The 17,517-nt window shown below is 31.7% G+C and overlaps 1 protein-coding gene across 1 annotated transcript in view; it reads right to left on the reverse strand.

Moving 5' to 3' along the window:
* Positions 1–9,645: 9,645 nt before the first annotated feature.
* The window catches only part of LOC115878441 (lachesin), a 257,713-nt gene continuing 249,841 nt past the window's right edge, over positions 9,646–17,517 (reverse strand). Inside the window, exon 9 of the mRNA XM_030894951.1 lies at positions 9,646–9,824. Coding sequence (XP_030750811.1) covers positions 9,646–9,824 — 179 coding nt within the window. The remainder of the gene's footprint in view (positions 9,825–17,517) is intronic.

The raw sequence follows: 17,517 nt of genomic DNA on the forward strand, positions 1-17,517 counted from the left end.
AACCATAATACACACCTCACAAAAATTTCGCAACACTTATATTTTTCGTAGTATTTATTCTTGAAACGCATCAAACATTTTCATGTGAAAAACTTAAAATCTAAGGTCTGCCTGAGTTATAATATACTTTCCATTTCTTAACAAGTTGCTATTAATGCAAATAACTTTTGAGATTATTGTTAACCAAGAGAATTTAAGAATACTTTGCAGTTTTCCAAATTAATAAGTGATGCGATAATTTATGTGGGGTGTATATTATCCAAAATAACATAATATGTAAGGCACTTACATAAAACATGCTTAAAAATCATTTTCAATTTCTTCTCCATCCATATACAACAGCTCTTTCGCTTCCGGAAACAAGTCTACTTTTTTTATTTTTAGAGTGCTTTGGTCGCAGATGTGAAAGTAGAGGATCTGAATATATCAATAAGTTGTGCAATATATCTTCAATAGTTTGGCACCAAAAATGATGCAGCATTGAGGGTGGAGTGTTAAATACATCGAAGAAAATTTTGCCGGTTTGAAAAATATTCTCTTGAGTAATTTTTCTCCAATGTTGAGATATTCTGAATTGTTGTAAACTGTCCCCCACCCCAATGTAAGGATGGTTCCTCGCCCCTAAAATAGCATTCAGTATGTTCATAACAAGTGTATAGTTTTTTCAATAAAGAAATTATAGCACAAAATATTACGGATAAAAACTACGGTCGAATCAATGGAAAACGTAATTATTGCCAAAGAAATTTATTTTTTTCTTCCAGGTTCGGATCTAGGTGGATGAAATTTATATGTAACAGTATACTAGAAGGTTCACTCTATGATATTTTGTATATATAACCTTGCGCGAATGTAAGCGTTTTTTTGAAAGTCATAATAAACATGTAGAAACTAGACTTGAAAAAAATTGGGACATTTTGTTCAGGTTTGTTGTTGGTAAAAGACCTCTCTTTACGGAAAAAAATATTGGAATTGAACAACACAAGGAAACTTCTGAAAATAGTAAATTTCATTGTATGAAATTTTTGTACAGATTTGGTAAATTAAGAAAACCATAACTTTAACCCGCCATAACTCCCCGACTAAGAGGTCAACTCAAGAAATATCTCACATGGTGGGGCTCTGGGATGTCCTTTATCCATCTATATAAAAAACTTGATGAATTAAATTTTTTGTTTTATGGGCTAATGTCCCACATTTCCCGATTTCGTTACACTGTGCGGCGGTATGAACTTAATCTGGTAGATAAATGCCGTACAACGGTGGCCTACTGTAATTTCGACATCAAACAACGTACCGGGAAAAATAAAAACAGTGAAACCAAAGCTAGGATATTAACCTACCTTTAAGATCCACCGACAGCCAAATCACTACTGTTTTGAGTCACTCCAGTACGATGAATATATTTTGATTATTATTTCGTTTAGGTGTTAAAAAAGTTATTTATTTTTCAACTATTTATTTATGTTTTAATTTTGCGTCAATCTGTTAAAATATTATTTATTAATACATTAGAATAGATCGAAGAAAAATGCATCAGAGGAAGAGATGAAATCAAGATCGCTGTTATTTTATATGTATAATTATAAGAGATATGTCATAGATCGTCATTTTCAAGCCAACTTAAGGCCGCTTCTTTTTTAGATTACACGATAATATTCAATATGTTTTTTATAGCCAATTTTATTTATGCGAGTTTATTTTAAGTTTTATTCCTAGTAAATTCATATAACTTGCGAACGTTGATTAATACGAGTTCTTCCAGTTCTCACTCAATTTAAAATCTATCTGTTTTCTATTTTAAGACAGAATGTAATTTTTCGCGAGGATGCCAATTCTCTAGCTGAAAATGTTTTGAAACGTCAATTTTGATAGTTACGACGCCATCTTTTATTTTATTTAAATAGAAACCCCCACATATTTTAGCATCCTCCGGTAGGCATATTTCAGCTAATTTTAAAAATATAGTTTAGTATACTTTGCTCTTACCGTTTTCGATATACAGTGGATTTAAGAATGAAATCTTCGAGAATTATTTTAAGCGTCTTACTCAATTTAAAATCTTGTTTCCTATTTTGAGATAGTAAAAAAATGCCGAACAGTTTTAAACTGCTAGTTATTTATCATAAGATATGTAGCCCAATTTATGTAAATTTCATGCATTTGGATAGGAATGCCATTTAGTTGTAATAAGTAAATGGCATTCATATTCAAATACATAAAAATTACAGGATGTCTTGATATTCAACCCCTTGTATATAGAAAACGACAAGTACAAGGTATACTAAACTTATATTTTTGAAATTAGCTATAATTTGTCTACGGGGCGAATCTCAAACATGAGGGGGTTTCTATTTAAAAAATTCAAGATGGCATCGTATTTTTCAAAAATAACTTTTTAAAAAGTTTTCCGTTATTATTAAAATATGTTTTTACTATATAAAATAGGAAACAAGATAAATTTTAAATGGGTGAGGCCCTTAAAATGATTCGGAAACATTTCATTTTTAAATGCACTCTATATCGAAAACGGCAAGTGCAAAAAAAGATTTTTTAAAGGATTACGTATGTTGAACACACCAAATTTGAACAATTTTGGACAAGCCGCGTCTTACTAATGTAAGAATGTTTTGGAATTAAAACTGAGCAGGTAACAACGCAAAGCCAGGCAACTGTCAGCATACCTTAAATTGTCAGTGAAATGTGTTTAATATTAAATAATACAATTTGTTGTGATCTCTACGATACCACACTATATTACATACGGTTAATGTGCCTGAAATGCATTTTTGTAATTCAAACCGTGTTCGAAATCATAGGATTGACAGCTTAAGGTATGTTGGCATTTGCCCGATTTTGCTTTAAGTTTCAGTTTCAATTTAAAAAATAAATGCAATTTTTCTTAGATTACTTAAAATCAGCTCGTTCAAAATTCTTATAATAAAATTATATAAGAGTTTCTTGCCTTGAACTGCTAATCTAGAAATTAATTCCACGCTGTGTTCGACATAATGTGGATCAACCTGCTCTCACTACCGGTTTCGGGGCCCTACCCCATCATCAGGTGAGCTTGGGTATTTCCACAAAACGACGAGCACAGCGCAGAGTATACAAATACGACTTGTAGTAAAGCAGCGGTAAGATATTAAGTCCCGCATTACAAGATAGCGGCCTGCGTGCAATGGTAGTACTTTCGTACCGTATGTCGAACACAGCGTGGAATTAATTTCTATATTAGCAGTTCAAGGCAAGGAACTCTTATATAATTTTATTATATACCTAAAAACTGCAAGAAATTTATTTTCCATTATATAATTTGGGATAGCCGAAAAAAGTTTTTATTTACTATCGATAGTTGTGCCTCGGTGGTGCACAGCGTGGAATTAATTTCTATATTAGCAGTTCAAGGCAAGAAACTCTTATATAATTTTATTATGTACCTAAAAACAGCAAGAAATTTATTTTCCATTATATAATTCTTTTAATATGGTATGTGTATTCAGCATACGCAGACCTTTAAAAAATCTATTTACTTGGCTGTAAAATTGCATAATGATATTGATTCCCTATGTTTCCAACGACGATGCACCACCCGGTATAAATGATATGCTCTTTTTTTAACACATATGTATAGTAAATTTAAATCAGAATAGTGATTCTTGCTTATAAATGTTATTCTTTTAGATATGTATTTTTTGATAGAGATGCGTATCATAATTTAACATACTATGAATTATCTGGTCCATAAATATTAGATATGCAGGGTGTTTCAATAAACATGTGCCATCCATTGTGAGTAGATTCCTCATGTAAAAATAAGATTTATTTTTCATATTAACATAGGTCCGGTTCTGCTTTGTTTCATAGCTACAGGGTGTTAAAATCTTAATTACTTTTCGATTTATTATATATTTTCTTCCAAGTTCTTTTAGTGATTTCAATTAAAATTTGAGGGTAAAAGTTACTGTAAACACGACGTATTTTAAAGCTAAGAAAGTGTCAAAATATGCACCAGGGATACATATGGGTTATCACTGGAATATTTTTCTAAAAAAAACATGTACGACACTGACTTTTTTTCTCTTGTTAACAAAACAGTGTTAATGCAGATTAGAAGTTATCTTTTGATATTTTGTCAATTGCGGCCTTCTAGATGAGATACACGCAATTTTATTAATTTGCATTGATCCAAGACTTATAGCAACCTTTAAAATATTTTAATACCATTAACTTGCAAAAGTTTTAAATAAATACTCATTGATTCCACATCAAAAAATATGATAAGAAGTTCCTATAAACAAGGATATGGAAATGCGTAGTTTTAGAGTTACAGGATGTTAAACTATTTAAAATTAGGTTTTTTGTAATTAACTTAAATACCATTATTTTTTTATTTAAAATTTCTGTATGTTGGACTAATACTATTAATAGCTAACAGTAATAATTTTTTTAACGTTTATCTCATTAAGGAGGCCGAATTTGACAAAATATTTAATTCGAAACGCTAAAAGTACTTGGAAGAAAATTATAATAAATCGAAAAATATTAAAACTTTAACACCCTGTAGCTACAAAACAAAGCAGAATCGGACCTATGCTGATATGAAAAATAAATCTTATTTTTACGTGAGGAATCTTCCCACGAAAAATAGCACATGTTTTTTGAAATATCCTGTAAATGTTATTCTTTTCAGTATGTATTTTTTGATAGAGATGCGTATCATGGGTTAACATATTATGAATTATCTGGTCCATTGATATATTTTCTTAGATATTAATTTATTACTCATATTTCTACTGATTTTATTAACAATATTTAAATAAACACATATATTATTTTAATACTCGAATTTAGCATTATAGCACTTTCCCATGCTAAATTATTCTTATTTTAATAAATATTTTGAACTACTGGCAACTACAGATGAATTTTTATTAATAAAAAAAATTATACTTAGAAAGCTTGAAAATACTAGGCGTTTTTACGCTTATTTTTATATTCTATAATTATTACCGTTAAGCTTAGCCTCTGTATACAATTTGTACTTATAACTATTTCTTAATCCTACGTATTCTTAAACACTAATCTCTTGAGAGTTATGTACAGAGTCAGTCTCGGTAGTGTCGATAATATGCGTGGCTATATTCCCCAAACAAATAGAAATATGTCTATGAAATATTTTTGTTTCGTTTTTTAAGTTACTTGTGTTTATTCTTCTATTTTCAAATATATCAATATATAGGGTGGCTCATAGCTCATTGCGAGTTAGTTCAATATCGTCAACGTTAAAAAAATTGCGTATAATATGCTATTTTAATTTCCAGTACTAATAGCGGTGTTGCCATTCTATTTTGTATTTACTAAGACTTTGGTTCAAAACACTATATCCGAAAAGTGGTTAAGAACTGTAGTGAATTTAACTTGATTAATACTTAGCTATATATTTTCCTAAACGCCAAGGATATCAAAATAAGCCCGCGAAGGAAAATTTACATTATCTTACACAGGGTAATTTTCATGGTGTCGCCAACGTCGCAATATTTCAAATGCTATATCTCATTTTTTTAAATGTTAACACCCTATATATTATTTTTCTTTTAGATGCATAATTAAAAATAAAAAAGTTGTATAAGTGTTCTTAAATATTTAAAGGCTCCGCAGATATTCGAAGTAATATATTACATATAGCTCTTTCAATAGGAAATTTTTATCAAAGCCACTTAATATGATCTTTGTCTGGTATTTTACCGTTGAAACCCCCATATGTAATACAGCGAATATCTGCAAATTCATTAGAAATTTAGAAACAATTTAAATACACAAGGTATTTATTTTTTAAATCGGCATCTAAATGAAAAATAATATACAGGGTGATGCATTTAAAAAAATAATGATATAACATTTTAAATATTCCGATTTTGGTGAAACCAGAAAAATACCCTGTATAGGATATTGTAAATTTTCTTTCTCGAGTATATTCTGTTATCCTTGGTGTTTAGGAAAATGTAGGTTAGTATTAATAAAGATATAATAACTCTAGTTTATAGCCACTTTACGGATATAGTGTTATCAACGTTTCAGTATGCTTGAGTTTGTAAATAAGAAATAGAATGACAACACCGCATAGTGCTTCAAATAAAAATAGTGTACTATATGCAGAATTTTATGCTGAATCCAATTATCTACAAAAAATGGGGGTGTAATTTAGAAAAACTTAAAACTTTTTTTTGTGACACCCTCTCTACAGCAAAGTGACAACAACGATGATATTGAACTTACTCACACTAATGGGCCACCCTGTATATTAGGATCAAATTTTGCTTATAGATTCAAGTTAAAACTTTGAATAAGAAGACTAAGGAAGGAGCATAATGCTATCCATGTATTCATGCATGGTGGGCGGAAAAGCCACCATAAAAGCTCTCTAGGGTGGGGATCCTTGACAGTTCTGTTTGACGATTCATTTGACACATTTGAATTTGATTTGAAATTTTGTGGATTTGTCAGTCTTTACGGAGCTTATTTTATGTTATTTATTATTTATTCTACTACTGATAGTTGTATAAAGGTAGTAAATCTAGATGGAAATTGTGGCAGAACTTAAATTAACAGTGACACTATCGCGATTTATCGAAAAAGACTCTAAAATAATTGGTTGTGTAGCGTGCGGTAGATCTCGGCAAAAATTGAGTGAAATAATGGAACAACTTTTCGTTAGTAAGTGACTATATAATATACATACGTGTAGTAAACCGATCATTTATGAAATTCACTTAAATTAACTAAATTATATATTTTTCTTGCATTTTAGCTTTTATTTATTACTTGTCAAAGATTAGATGTCAAAGAATTTAGATACGTTAATTTGACTTACCTGCTTCAGTAGCGTATCGGATGTTTATGTTAATAAATACTTATTATAACTTATCTATTTTTATTAGAATTATATATTTTTATAACAATTTTAATAACTACCAACATTTATTCACAACGTAAAATAAAACAACAAATTATTGAGTCTACCCCACGTCTACTCTACATAATAGTTTTACATTTTTTAAATAAAATTAGAACGACACTGATAAACCGGAATTTAAGTCGGCCATATTTGAGGCCCATCGCGGTGTACCTAAGATTTTTGATATGCTCCTTCCTTAGTCTTCTTATTCAAAGAGTTAAAACAAATGTATAAAATCTTATTTCAGATTGCTATCTGCTTAATTTGAGTTGAGACAATTCTACAGGGTATTTCAAAAAGCACCTGTCATATCTCGTGGGGAGATTCCTGGACTAAAAACAAGATTTATTTTTTATATCAAGTCCAATTTTTTTTCATTTTTTTTATTTATTGTAATTTTCTTCCATCTGCTTTTGGCGATTCGAATAAAATTTTCAGAGTAACAGATACTATAAGTGCGACATAGTACGACAGTAATGCTAAATAATAATGATAAATTCTAAAAAAAGTGTCGACAAATTAACCAGGGAGATGCATATGGGTTATCACTAGAATATTCATGTAAAAAAAGCCTGTGCACCACTGATTTTTTTTCTCTTGTTTGTAAAATTATACTGGGCTGGCAAGGGTTAGCCTTGGGTCGAGATTTCCGTATGTAAGAAGAGTACAATGCGTTTATAATGTACTGAACAAAGAGAGAACAGTAAACACGTTGCCAAACTTATGAAATGAATCGAGGAACTGTGCACATTGCTAAAAGACGTGGAAGGGGATATAGCAGATTTGTCGCAGTTGACCGGTCGACCCAATCAGTACCTCTGTCAGTACTTAAAGTTCTAGGTACATCATGCGTTCAGCTTCAAGATTTAATTACGTTTCGTGAGGCTTTATTTGTTTATTTATTAACGAGTCTTTGTAATTTTCCCTATAGCTTGAACATTTGTAAGTGTAAGCTAGAATCACTTGCATTTTTGGAAAAAATAAGTGGAATTGAGTTGGTTTTCGACAGTGGTCGGGCTATTAGAACTCTGAATTCAAAAATCGATATCTCGAAATCTATTAGAAATAATTGATTGTAGTTTTTTCAAAAACTTTCTTAATATTTCTGCTGTATTTTCTTCGTAGACAGTAAGTGAAATGATCTTTTAGAAAAAAAAGTCTTCTAAAAATAAGCGGTTTGCGATCGTGATTTTACTTTACTTGATAGGGAAAGGCGTACCGGCAACGCCGCAACAGCACTCCGTCGCATTTCTCTCACTCCGACTTATTAAGATCCCTATGCGATTTACTTCTACACATGTAAATAGCGACCCAAGAGTAACAGTTGCCAGCACGGTATAGACCGTTTACTGTCGATTAAAAGTTGCCACTCGATATTATGTCAGTTTCGGTCTGCTTGATGAGATAATCGCAATTTTATTGGTTTGCCTTAATTCAAGTCTAATAACATTTACAAAATTTTAATGTTATTAACTGGCAAAGTGGGTACTCATGAAATAAGAACTCATTTTTGATGGTTTCTCATTAAAAATAATATGAAAGAATGTCCTTATAAACATGGATGCCGAAATTGCATAGTTTTAAAGTTACAGGATGTTATTTGGATTGTAAATTAAAAAAAAATAGGTCATCTAGGTAATTATCTTAAATAATATAATTTTTTCCTAAATTTGCTGTAGGTAGCACTGATCATCAGTGTTATAAGCTTTAATAAAATTTAATAGCAAATAATAGTAAATAAATAATTTTTTAATTTTATTAATTGTAATTAATAAAATTATTGCATTTATCTCATCAAGGAGACCGAAATCGACAAAATGTCATGAGTACCTAACTTTTAATCGGCGCTAAACGGTATACATCTAGCTAACAACAACAAAAAATCAGTGGCAAACAGTTTTTTGAGAAAAATTTATTAAATATATTCTAGTGATAACCTATATGCACGTCCCTGGTGTATCTGTCGACACTTCTTTACCATTAAAATATGTCGCACTTCTGGTGAATTTTACCTTCAAAATTTTATTCGAACCGCTAAAAGCACACAGGCAGAAAATTATAATAAATCGAAAAAAAATTAAGACTTTAATCACCTGTAGCTACGAAACAAATTAGAATCGGATCTAAGCTAGTATAAAATAAATTTTATTTTTACGTAAGGGATTTCCCCCAAAAGGATGACAAATGCTTTCTGAAACACCGTGTATAAGCTACTTTATTGGTATGAACGAAATAATAAGTTTGTTTTTATTGTAGACATTTCTGTGCTATTGTTTAGTTATTTTATCTGAATTTTCTTTTTTGCCATTTAGCCTACTGCCAGAATATCAGATAATTTTGATTTATTACGCTACCTGCTTTTTTTTCTAAATGAAAAAATTAACAACAAAAAAAAAACAGTGGATAAATGAAGAATATAGTAGTGCAGAAAATTTTACCATAGATTCTCTTAATTTTTTTTAATCATCTCTACTATAGAACAATACTACATAAATAACAATAAAAACTCTAAACACAATAATTTAAAATAAATTTAGTTTAATTTTGAAACATGCAAAGTAAATATAAAAAAAATAAAAAAAATTTCATAGACATATTTCGTTCTCAATATTCTTTTGTACACATTTTCACTATACAGATCTTTCCACAGAAAATTAAGGATACGTTTAATACATTTAGTTGTCTAATCACCTTATTGGTAGTCGTGTTAAACACATACAAATGGAGTAAAGTACGAGGATGGCATCAATTATACCAAAGTGCCGTTGGAATGTAGATCTAGACGAATTTTTTATTGTGGGCGGCTGCCCTATGGGTGGTGGGCCATTCGATGGTAGCGTATATTCCCCATCGTAGTCGTATTCTGCTGTAACAGAAAGATAAAAAAGTAAGTAACGCTGCTTATTAAAATTATACACTCAGGTGCAAAAAAAAAACAACGAAGAAATTTGTTGACAAATTTAAAGTGTTATATTTTTGTTATTTTTTGTCCTATTTTCATGATTTTTTTAGAAGGCTGTATATGATTATATCAACTTTAATTTGTAAACTCTGTTTTTTACAAACTTTAATATTTGGGATATTATACAGGGTTAATTTAAGGGTTGTTTTTTGACTTCAACTTTAAAATACCATGTGCAATAATTTCTTGTGTAAATTTTCCTAAATTATAATTTTACGGTCAGAACCATGACTCCTTAGCATTTTGTTTTGATTCATGTCAATACATGCTTTGATTAGGTGTAGCATTTTTTATTTCCTTTAATAAAATTGAATTTAAAATTCTATTTTTATTTAAATTTCTTAGTATTGGCGCCATCTATTTGCTAGATGCCAAAGATACCAGACTCCATTTGTTACAGCTCATTTGTCTCGATATTTAATTTTTATTAGCGCATCTATTCGCTAGATGTCAAACTTCATTTTTTACAGTTCACTTGTCTTGTTTATTAGCGCCATCTATTCGCTATATGCCAAACTTCCTTAATTGCATGTCACTTGTCCCAATCTCACTTCACTGTGGATTGCGATTTTCTGTTTTAATGATTTCAATCATATGATATCACTTTTTTCTATCTCATTTTGTCTGTGGTGAAAAGGGTTTTTTGGCTTTGGTTCTGAAACGGAGAAGAAGGTCTTTCTTTCTGGGAATTTGGATCTGAAGAAGACGCGTGTGTGAAGAAGACGCGCACAAATTTTCCAGTGAAAAGCACTCTGAATCCACTTTTCGATTTCCATTGCATGGGTGTCCGATTTGGAGATTTGAAAACCTTGTAAAGTATGCAATTCAGAGTATAGATCGTATTTGTTTGGTTTCTTCTTGGAATGATCACCGTAAGTTTATCCGCCATTTTATATAGCCCTATCTCACTAAATTCTATTTCAGTTATTTCCGTTTTTTATTTCGTTTATTTGAGTATTTAATTACTGGTTTGGATCGGCATATGGTTTGAATATATTTATGTAAAGCTGATTTTCAGACCGTAAGTTGTTTTTTTTATTGAGTATCTGTCCTGACAACTATTTTTTATTTACAGAGTAACTACCACATGGTACTCAGTAACTACCACATGGTACTCAGTAACTACCACATGGGACTCAGTAACTACCACATGGTACTCAGTAACTACCACATGGTACTCAGTAATTACCACATGACCTTAAGACAATGTTCCTGACATTATAATCGTTCTTTTGGCTGATATCGAAGACTTCTCCTGCCATAGTCATCTGCATCCACTTCTGTTAGTCTGGAGAATACCTAACTACCTGTTTACATCATAAGAAACTATATACAGATAAGTGTTAAGTTTGATACACAAGGTACGCTTTTATTTTATAATTTTTGAGACAACAGATTTAATAACCTGGTAAATTATCACTATTTATCCCACATATTGTACTCAAAATTATTTTTTATTTAACGTTATAAGTTATAATTTGATTCGTACAGTACACTCTTACTTAGCTATGATATTTTATATGAAAATTATTAACAAATATTCATTTTAAAGGTTTTTGTACACGACATGTTTCGAAACATCATCGTATTGAGACATACATAAATTTCACCTGTTTTTATATTAAGTATATAAGTACTTCGTTCAAAAATTCGAATCTATTTAAAATAACTTGCGGTTTTATTGGGATCACTGTGATTAATTGATGATACTTGTGTTCGTTTTCAATAAATGTTTAATGTAGGATAGTTATTTCTGACTTATTCCTGATAAACATAATAGACCCTTAATGCTGTTGATTACTTTATTTTAGCTATGTTGTGATATTGTATTTTTCTTTTTGGTTTCTTACTTTACCACTCTCATAAACAAAGTAAGTGGCGCCCTTTTCACTGTCTTTGACCATACCTATTTGAATTCTTAACATCAATATTAAAATCTCTGCAGCCTACATATTATCATTTTTTTTTTTTTTTAACAACATTAGAAAGTCACTGTGAGTCAGAAGCCTTACCTACGAACCCAGCTTTCCTCTAATCCTGAGCAACGGATTCTTTTTTCATTCTATTTGGGTAACGACAGAAAAGTCGTCACATAGTATTTAAAATCGAAATGAACTGATCACGATCAATTTGCAATTTTTTTATTTATTATTACTTTAAAAGGTGCCCGATGGCGTAGAGGTACAGGCTCTCGTCTACCAATTTCAAGGTAGTGGGTTTCATTCCCACACCCGGCATTGCATCAGCCGACTATTTTTATTAAAATAAAAATAGTTTGGGTACCTAGGTCGACTCAGCCTTAAATGAGTACTTGGGATTCACAATCCTGAGGTAATAATAGGCGGTTGAAGCGTAGTGCTAGCCACATTACCTTCCTTGTATACCGAACGGCTCTAGTATGGCAAGCTGTACCTTGCTACTCCCAAGGCGTTAAACGCTATATACGGGAGCTATTATTATTATTACTTTGTGACGTAATTTTTCTATTATAACGAGATGGTTTTGGTGACTATTGTCGTAACCTCATATTACGGCCTGCATTGGATACTCTATACTAACTTAAAAAATGTTAAAGACTAACGATACAGTTCTGGTTTGAATAAACATTAGTAGCAATAACAGAAACAAAGGATATTAAAGAAATCATTTGTAATACTCAAGTATACAAACCGAGGGGTGTCTCACTATTGGAATAACTTGTAAATTTTCTTGGCAGTCGCTGGCAGTCATTGGCAGTCTTATGGCAGTCGCCTATTATAATTACATGGCAGTCATAGGCAGTCTTCTTCATAGTCATTGGCAGTCGCTTAGCACTGAAGGATATTTTGGCAGTACGTGTACATTTTTTATCATAGTGAGACACCCCTCGATACAAACAGAAAGAAAAATGTAAAAAATACCCTAATACTTTGTATTGCCTCCCTTGGATGCTATAACTGCCTGTATACCTCCGTTCATACTGTCATTGAGGCTGCATACCGGGTGCGTCTCAAAAGTGTCTCACCCCTATAACTTTTTTATTTTTTCAGATAAAACAACGAGATTTGGTATGTTAGAATATGACATAAATTAGGAATGATTGGCGTATTCAATTGATTTCTGTCACTTCCGGTTTCACCGGAAATGGCTACAACTTTTAATTTATAAATGACACCCTCGGTATTTTTTTACTTTATTTGATAGAAAATAACACTCTCAATCGAATGACATATCATATGTCAACTTTTGACATTTTCGCATATGGTTTATTTGAAATTGTAATATGCGGTTCATAACGACAATTTGACTCGAAATAGCAAGTGTGTGGTATCAAATTATTCGTAAAAAAATGCTTTTTCAAAATATGGTAATGAGCCACCCTCTTTCCATTTGAAAAAATTGAGATATGAGTAAAAATACCATTTGGGCATCTTTTAACCGGCCAGGACAAGACACTAAAAACATTAGACGATCAAATCTATTTTTCCAAGGTTCCTTGATTAAAAATTAGTGTTTTTAACACAGTCATGGCACTCTAGAGTGAAATTTAAAATACAATTTCCTTTTGAGCAAATATGTCAAAAGTTGACATATGATATGTCTATGTATATGTCTATGCATGATTCAGAGTGTTACTTTCTATCAAATAAAGTAAAAAAAATACCGAGGGTGTCATTTAAAAATCAAAAGTTGTAGCCATTTCCGGCGAAACTGGAAGTGATAGAAATCAATTGAATACGCCAATCAATCCCAATTTATGTCATATTCTAACATACCAAATACCAGTTATAGGGGTGAGCCACTTTTGAGACGAACCCGGTATATCATATTGCTTTATGTTTTCCCATTCTTCATTAAGGACCAAGCTAAGTTCATTTAATGAAGTCGGGACCTCTAGCCCTTCTACCAAGCATTTCTCAAAACGTCGAACATAATGGGCAGTTCATAGTAGCATATACAGGGTGGCCCATCGAAAACGTTCCGCAAAGCATAACGGCCAGGGTAATTTTTTTTTCAGAAAATTCATAAACACGTCAATTTTGTTTGTGAGGGGGGCAACTTTTGCCCCAAAAATGATTGCAAATTCTTCAACCCTCTAAGCGGGGTTGTCATCCCCCAACTTTTTTCAAATGGGAAGGGGGGTCAAGTGGTACCGCAATGAAAAGGGCTTTTTATTCTCTATACTTTCCCGCTTCGTTTTTGAAAATCGGTCGAGTCATTGAGAACAAGGATTGAAATTTGAAAAGTTTATTTAAACATTTATCAGAGTAAATGATAAGGATAAATTCTTTCGACCAATTTGCTATTTTTTCTTATTATTTCTAGACGTTTACGCATGTTTTCACTTGCCACAACGTTGAACGATCAGGTGCGGCAGTTGCTAGAAAGCTTTTCTGTGAGTTGTGTGTTGAAGAAGTAGTGTAGTTGAGGTAAAAAAACAATTCCCCGATTAACCCTGTATAATATGCCAAATACCAAAGTTTACAAAAAAATGAATTTACGAATTAAAGTTGACGTAATTATATTCAGCTTGCTAAAGAATTTATGAAAATAGGGCTAAAAATAACAAAAATATGACACTTTAAATTTTACCAAAAATTTCTCCGTTGCTTTTTTTGCATCTGAGTGTATATTAAAATGATATGTATTTTTTTAAAAAAATAGTAGAGAGTAGTTAAAAAAATGTTATTATAATCTTCCCATATACATCTTCAACTATTTTTGAGACAGTCCATATCATTCATATTAAAAGAGTATATCATTCTCTACAGGGTCCGGCAATAGTGCGTCGGGCATCTGTAGCTCCTAGAATAAAAAACTTGAGAATTTTGTTTAAGTGCAAACCTAAAGTATGTACCAGGATGTATTTCAGGAAAATATTTTAACTTCTATAGGGTGGCTCAAAAAAGTGTGAATGGACCTGGATGATTTTTTTTAAATGGAATACCCTGTATATTATTGCATTTTTGGCTTCCTTTCAGATCACTTTACATAACCCTAAGATATGAATAAATATATTTCGATAGTTTCAGAGATATTAAAAAATAAATCAAAAATATATATTTTTCAGCCCTTCTTAAAAAAATTATTAAAAATACAGGAACTGTTCTGAAATCAAAACTATATTAGGTATTTACTTTAGATAGTCTGCACTTACTTTGCTATAAATATGAAAATCGTAAATTATACAGGATGTTCAAAATTCTACACCAAACTTTCTAAAATATAAAACAACTTTTCTTCGTTTTTTTCAATGGAACACCCTGTATATTATTTTATCAATAGACGGAAAATTAAAAAATGAACTTTTTTTGTATTTAGAGTATTTCAAAATTTTTAACGGTTTCGCAGATATTTGCAGTTTTATATTTCATATGGCATTTTCTACAGTAAATTTGAATCAAAGCCACCCAATGATTTTTCTCTCGTATTTTACCATTGAAAGCGCCATATGAAATAATACTGCGTGTATCTGCGAAATCATTAAAAATTTTGAAATACTCTAAATACAAAAAATGTTCATTTTTTAATTTTCCGTCTATTGATAAAATAATCTACAGGGTGTTCCATTGAAAAAAACGAAGAAAAGTTGTTTTATATTTTAAAAAATTTGGTGTAGAATTTTGAACATCCTGTATAATTTACGTTTTTCATATTTATAGCAAAGTAAGTGCAGACTATCTAAAGTAAATACCTAATATAGTTTTGATTTCAGAACAGTTCCTGTATTTTTAATAATTTTTTTAAGAAGGGCTGAAAAATATATATTTTTGATTTATTTTTTAATATCTCTGAAACTATCGAAATATATTTATTCATATCTTAGGGTTATGTAAAGTGATCTGAAAGGAAGCCAAAAATGCAATAATATACAGGGTGTTCCATTTAAAAAAAATCATCCAGGTCCACTCACACTCTTTTGAGCCACCCTATAGAAGTTAAAATATTTTCCTGAAATACATCCTGGTACATACTTTAGGTTTGCACTTAAACAAAATTCTCAAGTTTTTTATTCTAGGAGCTACAGATGCCCGACGCACTATTGCCGGACCCTGTATATTTAAAACATTAGAAAATTATAAAATATACAATTTTTGGGGGAGACCAGGATTTAATATTAATTTTTGACGAAGTATTATATCAATTTTCAGTAAATAACATCTAGAGATAGCCCCTTCCAAAATTATCTTTTGTCATATTACATTTCTATGACGTTGTGTTTCAATCATAGGGTACAATAAACCATTAAATACATGATTTGATTTAAGACATAGAATTTTAAATCAGTTGGGGCGACTTTTAAAAGATTTATTCTCTTCAAAATTGCCGAATATAAATTTCCATAATAAGAAAATATTTTCATCGCACATAGACTGTTTAATAACGCGCCACTTTCGGGGTATACGTCAAGTCGACGGTAGGAATATTATAAAATTTACGTATGTGAGGAAAATATCGCTTGAATATGTTTACCATGAACACGAAACTAAACAGAAGGCGTTTTATATTAGTTTATATTCCGAGACTATCAAGCTGAGATCAACAAAATGTTTTCTTCCGTTCTAAAAACGTTCTCTCTCTCTCTCTCTAAAGTGAAGCATGTAGAATGTTTAGGATGGGAATTAATCACCGCGACTCTACAGATCTATTTCGTCATCTCCAGTATCTGAGACGGCTCCATAGAGGCTCCATCCTCGACATCAGCCGTACCAAAGTTCATGGCACGAACGGACGTCGTCTCGGCGCATTCAGTGATAAGGTGTTCTGGTGTTTCCCCAATTTTCCCACAGAATCTGCATTCGCCGTTGTTTCTCAGCTTCAGCCTACTGAGGTGTTCGTTGAGGAGACAGTGTCCTGTTGTTTTTTTCTCGGTCGTAAGTTCTGAGGAGTGTCTTAGACCGTTGGAGGACACCCATTCCAGGTTACTGATGGAATTTTCCAGATACTTCAGCTCCGTTTTCAGTTAGTTCCCGCTTGGAAAATAGAACGGTTCTGGTCCAGTTAGTGAAGTATTTGCTACATTTCTATCTAGATCGTTTGCTTTTCGTTGCCTTCTATCCCTTGGTGAGCAGGCACCCAGTGTAGGAGGACTTTATTTTCTTTGCCTAATTTGTTGAGCTTCTCTAGGCATTTTTGTTCAGCTTCGAATTGATAGTTAGGCATTTTGGCTAGGTCTAAAGATTATCTCACTGTCTTTTCTATAGTTGTATTATTACTTCTAGATCGCCAACAATATTTTCGCAAGTTTTCAATGTTTGTTGTCCACCAATATACTGGGATTTTACTGCCGCTCCAAGACTTTCTCCTAGGTGTAGAGTGGTCGCATGCTTTTGTCAAGGTTTATTGTATAATCGAGTGTCTTAGACCGTTGGAGTATTCCCATTCCAGGTTACGGATGAAGTCTTCCGGATTCTTGAGTTCCGATTTAAGTTGGTTACCACTTGGAAAGCAGAACGGTTCTGGTCCTGTTAGTGGAATGTTCGGTACTTTTTTATCTAGATCGTTTGGCTTTTTCATTATCTTCTATCCCTTGGTGAGCGGGCATCCGGAGTAAGAGGAGGTTATTTTCTTTGCCTAATTTGCTCAACTTTTCTAGGCATTCTTTCACCATAACGCG

This window comes from Sitophilus oryzae, unplaced genomic scaffold, assembly GCF_002938485.1.
Source record: "Sitophilus oryzae breed Bouriz unplaced genomic scaffold, Soryzae_2.0 scaffold_1512_pilon_pilon, whole genome shotgun sequence".
Lineage (NCBI taxonomy): Eukaryota > Metazoa > Arthropoda > Insecta > Coleoptera > Curculionidae > Sitophilus > Sitophilus oryzae.